General features: G+C 40.6%; 1 protein-coding gene across 1 annotated transcript; it reads left to right on the forward strand.

Moving 5' to 3' along the window:
- The first annotated feature begins 5,006 nt into the window (after positions 1-5,006).
- On the forward strand, positions 5,007-12,656 carry Thumpd1 (THUMP domain containing 1). Its single transcript, XM_046432883.2, has 4 exons — positions 5,007-5,658; positions 7,077-7,251; positions 8,045-8,293; positions 9,237-12,656. The coding sequence occupies exons 1-4, from the start codon at positions 5,428-5,430 to the stop codon at positions 9,644-9,646; spliced, it is 1,065 nt and encodes a 354-aa protein (XP_046288839.1). The 5' UTR covers positions 5,007-5,427; the 3' UTR covers positions 9,647-12,656.
- The last annotated feature ends 9 nt before the right edge of the window (positions 12,657-12,665 follow it).

The following is a 12,665-nucleotide window of genomic DNA, read 5'->3' on the forward strand; positions in this document are numbered from 1 at the left end:
CAAACACTAGCATTGTGTGTGTGCATAGGAGGAATGGTAGGTAACACAGATAAATGTAACTAGTTTTTCAAACAAGTTTTAACTCAAAACTATTTTTTTTCCAATTTCTGTTTTTCCCCTTGTATATCTAATATCCCTTTTCTACCTCTTCATGATTTCATGGGATATTCTATAACTCTCAGCTATTTTCAGTTATCAAAAAAGTTTATCCACTCAAAAATTTTAATCTCAAATTCAATATCCATTGCGCTTGTTTCTATCTCTCCCTCATGGGTTGAAGGGGGACTTCTGGGGACTTGCAGTGGCAGGGTGTGTGTTCACCATTTTGATACTCCCATTCCAGCACCTGGAATGGAGTCAAGTGGCCTTACCTGTCTCTGACCTTTTCCTATTCCTTCTGCTAAGCTCCAGATCCTCCCCTGTTGAGGGTAAAGGAAAGAGATTAGGATAAGGGGGCATACTCACTGGCTGTGACTTTAATCCTGACTGTGAAGTCTACCTGTTCAAGCTCAGATAGCTTGTGGGGGGTCCCTGTGAAGTACCAGATATTCACATATCTTTGGAATATCCTATCGGGTTGCAGACCTCTCTTCTGTTGTCCTCCACAGGACAGAGGGGGTTATTAACCAAGGAGTGTGAAGTCAGCTTCTTCCTGCAGCCATCTCTAACTTTTATGAGGGATCCCCTTGTTGGCCCTCGCAAAGTCTTCTCTCTCTTCTCTCCAGCTTCTTAATTAAGTAGAAAAGCAGACTGCTGCGTCTGGGGATTAATCAGGGTAGCAGGACCAGTTGAGCCACCTTTTTGCAAACTTGGAGAGCTGCCTCTCATAGTCTTTGTTGACAATTCTCTTTAGAATGTCAAGGGCAGAGGCTTAGTACCTCTCAATCCTTAGCTTTGGGCTTTAGTCAGGAACTGTGAAGAAATACAAGTTTCATTAAATCATATATGTTAGAAAATTGGCACAGGACTAAAATCACCTGGACACACTGAAGCTAAGCAGAAGCAAGTTTATTGTCAGGAAATCTGCCAATAAACTGCAGGCAGAACAGCGCAGACCTCCTCTGAAGTACACTTTTGTAAGTCAGAGCCTGGGTTATGCACTGGGGGTGGGCTTAGCCCTTGCTATTGCAGGTGGAGAACAAGTTTCAAAACCTCAACAACCACAAAGGGGAGGGGACAGAAGGAGCAGGCACAGTGCCACCAGCTCCTGGAATTGGCAGTCCTCTGTCTATGCGCGCTGTGGTGCAGGTGGTTGGAGATGTTAGCCTCTGGGTGATCCAGCTCTTGAAGGGGGAAGGGGGAAGGGAACCAGGGTGAGGTGTCAGGCAGAATGGAGTTAGTTTGACTTAACTTTCTTAATTAACCCATGGTTATGTTAACAGGCTAACAATATATATGCATATGTGTATGTGTGTGTGTGTATATATATATATATATATATATATATATGATTAAAATATACACATACATATGTGCATTATTCCCTTTTAAAACACTAATGGGTTCATACTCTATGTATCTCACCTAGATTCCTCCCTGCCCCATTTTGCAATGTATCTTGTAGATCTTTCCATGTTAACACATTTAGATACAATAAGGAGTCCAGTGGGGACAGAGAAGCCATTAGGAGTGGCTGGAAACACTTCAAACTGACCAACATTAAAAGCTTGTCTTAATCTCAGCTTCTTAAAAAATCATAGCCATCAAACTTCCCAATTGCCAACATCTACAACAAAGCCATAACAGCTAATATTGATTGAATATTTGTACGTGTAATTGACTTGAATTATTTTATTCCACACTCACAGTGACCTATAAGGTACATATGTTACAGCTATTCCCATTTTACAGATGAGGAGCATGAGGGTTTAGAATGGTTAACTTGCCTAAGGTCATAAAGCCAGCAAAGTGATGCACTCATATTTAAATCTAGGACTGTCTGACTCAATTATATTCTTGTCTCTGTGTTCATCTATACATTAAATGCTACATTCTCGTTGGCTTTTCTCCAACTTTTAATTTAAACATAAATCATTCATCCTGAGAACACATAGTCCATTCTTTCATTCTTTTTAAGATTTGATCTGTGCCAAAAAAGCCTCTAAACTCCAGTTACCATGGACTCTTTTTTTTTTTTAAAGAAAGAGGGGAGAGAGAGAGAGAGAGAGAGAGAGAGAGAGAGAGAGAATTTTATTTTTAATATTTATTTTTCAGTTCTCGGCAGACACAACATCTTTGTATGTGGTGCTGAGGATTGAACCCGGGCCGCACACATGGCAGGCGAGCGAGCTACCGCTTGAGCCACATCCCCAGCCCTACCATGGACTCTAGAACATGTATCTACTTTAAGTTAGTGTTTATTCAACATCAGGGTTATGGATTGGGAGATTGTGCATTCCATATGATTTGAGTTGTAAACGGAAGTGTTTTTCTCTGACTTACTGAACTGTCTGAGATTCTGCCACTGGAGATTCATTCCTTAAAGCACTGAGTGAAGTAGAAGTCAGAAGCCAGGAGGATAATCTAGAAGCTTTCAAAAACATTTAAGCATACATTATTTAACCAAACCTCAAACGGGTGGGAAAGATGTACCCATAGAACACCAGGAAAAGTTTTATGGAGACTCATACCTGTACAGATAGAATATAAAAATGGAGAAAACTGGAGAGATTCACTCACTTTTGCCCTCAAGAACCTAGACCTACAAAATCCCACGTGGGCCTCAGAGAAGCATACCTGTCAACAGTGGGACACTGGAAAGTGGTGAAATGAAACAAACTGGAGGTGGCAGGGATTAGGGGTTCTGGACACCCAGCGGGGCAGGGCAGTAGCTCCTAAAGCACAAGAACCAGGCCAAAGGCCAGACCCAGCTCATTTTCTCTGAATCACCTCTGTAAAAGCCCCCTGTTCCTGCTGATGGGCAGAATCACAACCTTTGGGAGTTCCCTGTGTTTCTTCTTTGCTAGCAAAGCAATAAACCTTCTTTTCCTTTTTCTCAAAACCATGTCCTCATTATTGGATAGGCATTGGGGACAAGGACCCAGCTTTTGGCAACACAATCATAGACACTCTGCTGTTATTTGTGACTGGTAGGTAATCTAAGGAAGTGAAATTCACATAAGTAGGAAGTTTACAAAAATTGGTCCAACATTACCAAGGAAATCTCTCAGTGAAATGATGACCTAGTCATGAGGGGCAATCAAGAATAACAAACTGAGTTATTTAGAGCTGGAATAAGAGCCTGCTTCAGGGAAGGGGGTGAATGAAAGCATCATTGGCAGTTACCCTAGGAAGAGGGGTGGGGAATATATACATATAATCCTAATACAGGCCGAGGGACTAAGCAGCTAACTGGGATATTTCTGGCACAGTCAGCATCCATGAAAAAATGTTTTTATTTATTTTTTCAAGTGTGCCTCCTGATTTACCACTTTAGCAGGCAGTACTTTTATATGCTTGGGACTCAAACTATGCATCTTAACTCTTCATCTATAGTTTAACCTCTACTATCCTAAGGACAGGGAAAGTGGGTTGGATGGTTGGAAATCCAGCCAGAACAGGGATAAATGTGGGGAGAAACAAGTACCCTTTTTCAGCTCCTCTGGTATCGTTCAGCGGGATCAAGATGGTGCCTACTTTTCCTCTTAATGGCGTAAATCCTCACCTTTTTTCTTTATTGGCCATTTTTTTCGGGTTGAATTAAATTAAAACATTTTCTAAGTGCCAACTAAGGACAATGCACTATGCTAGGTGCTGAGGATGAAAAAGAGAAACTAGAGTTTCAAGTAACTGTCTTATACCTCCTGACACCAAATCCATTGCAGTGTAATAAGACTATTCTTCACAAGCAACTGAAGACCTCCAGAAGCCTATACTATGCAACCTCCACCAACGAAATGACACAAAGTAAAAGTTGTGCTGCATGTACAAGTGGAAACAAAAAGCAGGATAGTCATTTAAAGCAAAAATAACAGAAACAGGGAACAGACCACAATAGATTTTCAAGCTTTCTTTATTAAGCAGTGGCAGTGGCACAGTTTCAGGAGAGAAAAGGGTGATTGATTACAACTGGGGTTTGATATTTTTAGGGTTTAAGTGAGATGGGTATTGAACCATAATGCTAAGAAAAGATCACTGACTCCAATTTAAAGCAAACTTATATTGCGTACCAAAGAGCTGGCCAGGGCCTGTCTCAACCAAAACCCAGCTAGAGAACAGCGACAGTTCACAAGGAAGAAAAGGTTTTTATAGCACAAACAGTCACAAAGGCGGGTGACTTGGGAACTTACAGCTAACAGGGTTCTGGTAAGCTTAATACAAGGGCAGATAGCAGGTTTATGATCTACGTTGTTTACATCTCAAGGTAGAGAGCAAACTCAGATTCCAACATCAAAATTAATGAGGAACAGCTGGGATTTCAGGGAAGGTTGTTGTCTGGTCAAGGCGAGCTGCGGTGGTTAGTTCAAAACCCAGGCAGGAATCCCAAGCAAGTGTTTTTTTTTTTTTTTTTTTTTGTTTGTTTGTTTAAAAAAAAACAAAAAAACAATATCAGACTACAGTCAAGCCAAATAGAAATCTTAGTATTTTACAGTAAAACAGAAATAAACTTTTCATGACTTTGTGATGAGATGGCTCCCAATCTTAAGGTGGAATTAGGCTGGGTTCATCATTGGAATCTTAACAAGTAAGATTTGAATTATGGCAAAAATGTCTTGGCTAGGTAGTCAAGGGGAACAGTTGTGCAAATTCAAAGCTCAAAACAATTGCAAGTGCCAAACCCATTATTGCTGGGAAAGGGTGAAAGTCCAGAGTCCAGAGCCCATTATTTTGCCTTTTCCTGGGGGGGGGGTTGTTATTTTTCATATCATTCATTAATACTTTTGTAAATAGTGGTGGATCTGGGTTTGGAACCAAAGGTTGGTTGGCAGTGAGTGCAGTGCCCTTTCACCAGGTTGCCTCTTTTAGGATTTTGTAGGAGCTCGAGTCTGTTAAAACTTTGCGCCAGAAGGGTAGTTTGGGAGAATGTGGCAAACATTCACTCCTGAACACATTCATCAAAAGTGGCATCTTTTCAATAATTTAAAGAAGGTAATACAGTTACCAAGACTGTTGCTGAGACTGGGCTAAAAGGACGAGAGAAAGCAGTGTAAAACACTCAACACCACTCAAAATTCTTGGTTGTAGGCCAAAAAAAACCCAAAAAAACCATATTCTGGCAAATTTGGGTGGAAATGAAATTTATTGGAAGTCTTTTGGACAGTTGACAGAAGGATCGGGAGGCCTTTAGGACCCGGAGCAGCACGGAAGGTCTGGAGGTGGGCAGGCGACGTCGTGGCGCACACTTGACGTCGTCAGCTCGCGCCGGCGAAAGCGAGGACGCCAGGAAACCCGGAGAAACGCATTTCTCTGCTTCGGCTTGCACACGCCATGGAGGAGCCCGTCCAGCAGCCCCCTCAACCCAGCGGCGGGAAGCGCAAAGGAAAGGCTCAGTACGTGCAGGCCAAGCGGGCTCGGCGCTGCGACGCCGGCGGGCCGCGGCAGCTGGAGCCCGGGCTGCAGGGCATCCTCATCACGTGCAACATGAACGAGCGCAAGTGCGTGGAGGAGGCCTACAGCCTGCTCAACGAATACGGCGACGACATGTACGGGCCCGAAAAGGTACCGGTCTGGTGCTGGCGAGCCGGCCTGCCGGCCTCTGGGAGGGGGGACGTTGGAAGGTCGGCTGCCTTTGTACGCGTGCGCGCGACTTGCCGCGTGCACTGGGCGGCGGGGGCGCGGCCTCGCCTGGGCCCCGCGCTCTCGCCTCTCCCTGGCCCTGCGCTCTCGCCTCTCCTGCAGACTCCTGGCCAGTGGGTGTCTGGTCTGATGTGCAGTCTGTCATCTTGTGATTTTCTTTCCATCTTTAATTACAGTACTTCCCATTTATTGAGTGCTTCCTGCAGGCCAAAAGATGTTCTTTACACCACAGCTTTGTGAAGTGGTCTGTAATAATGCATTTGCCCTAAGCCATGCTATTATCTGTAAAATAGTGGGTTTGATATTAATGCTAGTTATTAACCAAATGCACATAAAAATACATTTAAAAAGCACAATTTTTTTTTTCCGTATTGGGGATTGAATTCAGGGACGTTCCACCACTGAGCCACACATCTCCCCGTCCGTTTTATTTAGAGAAAGGATGTCGTTAAGTTGCTTAAAGCTTCATTAATTTGCTGAGACTGGCCTTGAACTCGAGATCCTCCTGCCTGGGCCTCCCAAGCCGCTGGGATTACAGGGCTGTGCCACTGCACCTGGCTACTTTTTTTTTTTTTTTTTCCAACCAGTACCACTTGAAATTTCACTACCCCATCACATTGTGGGTGTCATGATATTATTGGCTTAGAATTTGTATCAATATTCACATACATACCCTGAGGAATAAAGTGAAGAATAGTACAGAGGGCCTTATTGTTTTCTAGCTCTGGGACCTGGGCATAGGCACAGTATTTAATTTGGCTGAGTTATATTTAAGAAATGATAGTACTTTGGTTAGCTAGAAAGTTGCTTATGTACATAAAGTATATTCTGGATATATACAGTTTCCTTAAATGTGCACAATTAGTGTTTGATTGGTGGTCTCATTGTTAGGGCAGAGAACTGGGCAACAGGTGAATATCTTATCTATACTGGTACCTTGATCAAGTTCTCAAAAACTCTGTCCTTTTCCTCAGTAGAACAGGAGTAAGGGTTCTTTAATTCTGTTAACTATTTTGTTCTAATCTTACCAACAGAAGAGTCAGGCACAAAGATTAAATTTAGAGATGGTGTTAAGGTCCACCCTGATGGGCTCCATCTGATGAGCACAGTTTCCTCTGCCAGACTGTCAAGATGCTTTTGAAAACATTTTCAAATGCTACCACAATCTGAGGGCACTCCCTTCTTCCCTCAGAGTTTGGAGGGAGTGTTTGCTCAGTCTCTTAAAATACTTGACTGTCAACATTAAGCCATCTGCCTCCAGGAGTTTCACATGAATATTTAATTATAATGTTAAACATGAGCTGTTGTGTCATTTCTGCCTATTGATTTCATGTGAACAGTTTACAGACAAGGATCAGCAGCCCTCTGGAAGTGAGGGAGAGGATGATGATGTGGAAGCTGCCTTGAAGAAAGAAGTTGGTGACATTAAAGCTTCGACAGAGATGAGGCTAAGAAGATTCCAGTCAGTGGAGAGCGGAGCGAATAATGTAGTCTTCATCAGAACCCTTGGGATAGGTGTGTCTAACACCCCTAATGTCATTGATCCTACAGTATTTGGATAGCTCCCTTTCTCAGAGAACACTGCCTATTAAATGGCTTCATGGCATGGCTCTTTTAATCACTTTATTGCAAACTTTGTAGACCATATTAGCAGTAGGAACAGACAGAGGTAGAATGAGGAGGTGCACATTAGCATTGGCTTTGCCCCATTTCCTTTGTATGTAACTTTAGGCAGAAGGAGAGCGCATGTTCTGACTGCAGGGGGCACTTGCTACCCAGTTCCAGCCAATGGTTGCCTTTTGGGGAATTAGAGCCAGATTTTATGATGGAAATCTGGAGAAGTTCTTGGATTTTAAAATGTGGTCACCTAATTTAAAAAATATTGAAAACACTGAGCATTCCCAAAGAGACTGTATATAGCCTGAGGACCACCACTTCATGATAATGCACTGTAGAATTCTGAGATTCTGTCTTCCCAGGTCTGAGATCTAGACTTGTGTACTCATTAGTTGATATATTAGTCGAATCTTTTTAAGTGACTTGCAGTTTTTGTTTTTGTAAAAAAGTGTTTACTGTTTAATGTTTGTTACTCTGATAGTGCTATTGTTATAGGAAAACAATAGTAGGGTATTGTGGTTGGATAAGTCGGGGCATTAAAAACATTAACTCCAGAATCTACATGAATAATTATTTTTAACAAAAGCAGTAATGATGAAATGTTAAAATATCAGCTATAATGTAGGCACTGAAGAAATACTAGTTGGAAAAACTTGTTTGTTCTGTGCTGATTTCTTTTGTTTTCTTGTAGAACCTGAGAAATTGGTGCATCATATTCTCCAGGATATGTATAAAACCAAGAAAAAGAAGACTCGAGTTATTCTACGAATGCTACCCATCTCAGGCACGTGCAAAGCTTTCTTAGAAGATATGAAAAAATATGCAGAAACATTTTTGGAACCCTGGTTTAAAGCTCCAAACAAAGGGACATTTCAGATTGTTTACAAATCTCGAAATAACAGTCACATGAATAGAGAAGAAGTTATCAAAGAGCTGGCAGGTATGTTTCTCTTACTGATTTTATATGGGTATGTAGTGGTAAACACTTGTTTAAGGATTTCTTTTTCTTTGGTACCAGGGATTGAACCCAGGGGCACCTAACCACTATGCCACATCCTCAGCCCTATATCATATTTTATTTAGAGATAGGGTCTCACTGATTTGGTCAGTGCCTTGCTTTTTGATAAGGCTGGCTTTGAATTTGTGATCCTCCTACCTCAGCTTCCCAAGCCGCTGGGATTATAGGCATGTGCCTACGCACCAGCAAGGGTTTCTATTTTAACATATAAGGTTTACATTTTTCAGTGTAGATCAAGTGTATTAAAATATTAAATCTATTTCAGTAAATTAAATATGAGATTTTCTGATACTCCTTTCCAAACTGAGGTTTGGAATTTTCTTTTGGAAAAAAGTATATTTGTCTTTACGTACCCTTGGGAGATTGTTTCAAGGATTCCCTACGGATACCAAAGTGTGGATGCCCAAGTCTCTTATAAAGATGTAGTGTTTGCATACAACCTGTGCACATCTTCCATATACTTTAAGTCATCTCTAGATTACTTAGAATACCTAATTCAACATAAACATATAAACCGTTATTATACTATAAGGAGAAAATAATAACAATAAAAAAGTCTATATGTTCGGCACAGATGCAGTTTTTTCCCAAAGTTTTTTGAGCTAAGGTTGGTTGAATCTGTGGATGCCAGGCCCATGGATATAGAGGGCCAATTGTATATTTTAAAATTAAATGTCTCAGAACTTCATTCAAATTTACTTATTGAAAGGATTCAGGGTATTTGATTCAGGTTCACCTAGAAGAATGGACTGGTACATATTGTGTTTTAACAAATCCCCAACAGAAAGGAACGAGAAGTTGTTTGTATCCATCAAGCTTAGTGGTATCCCTCTCAACCTAAATGTTGTTCCTATTTTTATTACAGGAATAGTGGGCAGCCTTAATTCAGAAAATAAAGTGGATCTCACCAATCCCCAGTACACGGTGGTAGTAGAAATCATCAAAGCTGTCTGTTGCCTGAGTGTTGTGAAAGATTACATGTTGTTCAGAAAGTATAATCTCCAGGAGGTGGTGAAGAGTGCTAAAGACCCATCCCAGCCTCACCCAAAGCTAGGAAATGGGAAAGAAGTGAAATTGGAATCTGATGTCAAATTAAATCAAAATGACCCCTCAGAAGGGAAAAATAACCAGCAGGTGGTACCAGAGAATAATGAGGAGCCAGGGCAAACAAAACCCAAGCCTGAGTCACAAGTGGTGAATGAGGAAGGAGCTAAACCTGAACTTGCAGATCAAGTCATGGAAGGATCCAAGTCAAATGAAAATGACCACTCGTAGGAGGAGGTGGGTTTCTCAGTGAGGTTCTGTGAGATGCTACCAGGGTTCCATGTGAAATTATAATATTTGATGTTGTGCTGCAGAGTGCTAATCTCACAGTATCAACAGTGACCCCTCAGCCCTGTTAGCAGTTTTGTCAGAGCACTTTCAGCCCCCTTGGTGTGAGTATGGGCCCCACAGGGAAGGGGTGGGAGAAAGGTGTGGGCTCCTCCCTTCTTCTCTTCCCAGCCTCCCTATATGCACTGCCAGTTGTTTTATGGAGTGAATATGCTCTGAGAAACAGAAATCAGAGGGAAGTTTTCCTTCTAAGCAAGGAATTTTTTTGTGCCACAACTAAGCTATCCCCTGTCATTTTGTTCTAAACATTGCAAAAATGTGGATTTTGTAGATTAGAAGTGAATTGTTTTGTGATTGTTTTATAGTTTTGTCTTTCTTGTTTAGTTATTATGTCATTTTTATCTTTGAATGTTTGCTTGCTGTGAACAAGTATTATGGTCATTGCTGCAGTTTTTGAAGGCAAGGTGGTGAGATACAAGAGGACCATTCCAGACCTATACCCACAGACATTTCTGATAAAGTTGGTGATAAGGAATCATAATCTCCTAATACAACAGACAAAGAGATTCTGTCACTCCAGTGAAAGCTCCTCCAGGGTGATATGGATCTGTGAGCCAAGCTGTCCTCCCAGTGGGCATTGTCTGTGGCATGCATCTTACTAGCAGTTAACTCCAGCAGTTGTAACTAAATCATTTGCAAGGATATTGGTTAGTTTAACGGCTTTTGGAATATCAAAAACAGTAAAACTTTTGTTTTAAAAAAAATCACACTCAGTGAAAAGGTTTAGGAAGCAAATTATTTAGTAGCAGACTGTATCCCAGAAAAGAAAAAATTATGTAGTTGGTGAAAATGTAACAATATCAACATTACAGTGCTGGGGCAAGTATAAGAAATAGAAATGACTTTTATGTCACATGAGGTAAAGAGGTTTTGTGTAGTTAACTGAGAAACAGCAACCTCTACCTGGGTTGAGTCAACAGATTTCACAAATATTTGTTTTGCTGTAGCATTTATAAGGTTTCTAAATATTGATGAAAATAAATGAACTTTTTTTTTTTTCCTGCTACTAGAAGTCTCTTAAAACAAAGGCCAATATATCTTTAAGTTATATCATTATACCTAAAAAAACGAAGGTCTGTCATCTGTACTAGTGCCCCATGTTTGGTGCTTGGCTCCGTGAGAGTTATGCCTCATTTCAAAAAAGAAATCCTGATGTTGGCAATACAGTACAGTGCTTTCTTCACAGAGGTGCTGATATCAACAACGTGGAGATGAAGAAAATTCTCAATAATGCTACAAAAATGGTTAATTTATTATTAAAGATCCATTTATGCCAAGAATGTTAAGCAAATCCCCAACTAAAACTTGGGACAAAGAGCACATGTATCTTATACAACCTACAGAAACCTGGTGGCTTATCAGAAGAAGAGTTCATAAAGAATGTTTGAGTGGAAAAGTGAATTACTAGGGCACTTACAAGAAAATAGGGCAGGTCTTGCTGAGTGCTTTCAAAATGAAGAATGGCAGTAGAAAGCCTATTTAGCAGAAATTGCTATTGCATATGTAATGAAAAAGTTTCTGCAAGATCCTAGAGAAAAAGTTTTTTCTTAAAGTGATAAGAATCTAAGATTTAGAAGGAAACTTAACTCTGGAAAAGTAATTTTAAAGAGTTGCCAAAGGAACTCTTGAAATGTCTCTCAGCAACTTGTACTTTATAATGAAGAATGCAAACATTACAAGTCTTCTGCCTAGAAGGAATGCAAAACCAAAGTAAGTAGTGTCTCTTCTCCTGTTTCCACTCTGAAGGAAGAGAAAGAACTCCACTCTGGTCTTTCAGCTCAAGACTTGTTTGAAATAAGAGCATCCTTCAACTTAGTGCTCACACTCATGCCATGAGGTATTTCCGCAGGGGTTACCTGAATTTGAAAATGTCTTCAAGGGTCCCTCCCAGGTAAAGTGATTGAAAAAGGGTGGAAGACACTTAGGAGCAGTATAAAATAAATTGTGTAGATTGAGAACATTAAGGGACTATTCTTTTTCAATTTAAGAAAGTTTGATAGTAGCATAAGTGAAAACTCCCTACATGAGTGTCTGCCTGTGTAATAGCTAGTCACCGTGGGAATGCGTGTGTACCCTTAGAGCTCTTTGTGATAAACCAGACTAGGAGGATGTGGGAGGGACAGAGAGGGTGGGCAAGACCTTGCTGACAGGTGGGGTGGTAGGTATCTTCAGATGTTTAGAATGTTAATGAGGCTGAGGTCTTCTTGGAAGGATGAGTGCTGTCAGTGTTGTTTGGGGGAACAGGGAGGATGGGATCCTGGTGCCTTCTTCAGTGGACTTGCTCCAAGACAAAGATACTTTTGATAGTACAAAATAAAGGGACTCTGGGAATAAGTTGGCCATACAGCTACAGAACAGAACTCTGTGGCACTAACTGGTTCCTTTTGCTTTGTGAACCTGCTACTTTACAAAAGAATTTTATAGTTTAGGTCTAGTCACTTTTTGTGTTTATTTGTATTTGATAAGATCTGAGTGTCACACAAACTGTTCTTCCCCAACTGTACAATACTGTGTTCTGTTGGGGTCTAAATTCATCCATTGACAGCTTTTGCTTTCAGGTTAATGTCTGTTTATTTTCACTGACATTTGAGCATCTTGTTACAAATGATGAGATTCCAGGGTGGAATTGAATGCTTTTCTTTCTTTTTTTTTTTTAAATTCTAAAAAATTACAGCAGTTAAAAACACTCTTGTGGTTTAATGAACTCTTTTGCTCTGTTGAAAAAAGAATTAAAATTGGCATTTTAAAATATGTTTCTCAAAGCTTAAAAACACAATTTTCAAATGTTAGTTTTACTTGTGTTTTGCTTTTTGTATAGCCGGATATTCAGCTTGTTTTTCATAGTTTCTTGTATTTTCCAAAAAAAAAAATCAAAATAAATTTGTTCCTTAAAGATTGGTGT

The sequence above is a fragment of the Marmota monax genome, unplaced genomic scaffold, assembly GCF_021218885.2.
Source record: "Marmota monax isolate L192 unplaced genomic scaffold, Marmota_monax_Labrador192_F-V1.1 WCK01_AAM20220418_F8-fsc00035, whole genome shotgun sequence".
Lineage (NCBI taxonomy): Eukaryota > Metazoa > Chordata > Mammalia > Rodentia > Sciuridae > Marmota > Marmota monax.

Coding starts and splice junctions, on each gene's coding strand:
- Thumpd1 (XM_046432883.2), top strand. CDS start 5,428: ATGGAGGAGCCCGTCCAGCAGCCCCCTCAACCCAGCGGCGGGAAGCGC. Junction 5,659..7,076: donor ACATGTACGGGCCCGAAAAG/GTACCGGTCTGG, acceptor TCATGTGAACAG/TTTACAGACAAGGATCAGCA. Junction 8,294..9,236: donor AGTTATCAAAGAGCTGGCAG/GTATGTTTCTCT, acceptor TTTTTATTACAG/GAATAGTGGGCAGCCTTAAT.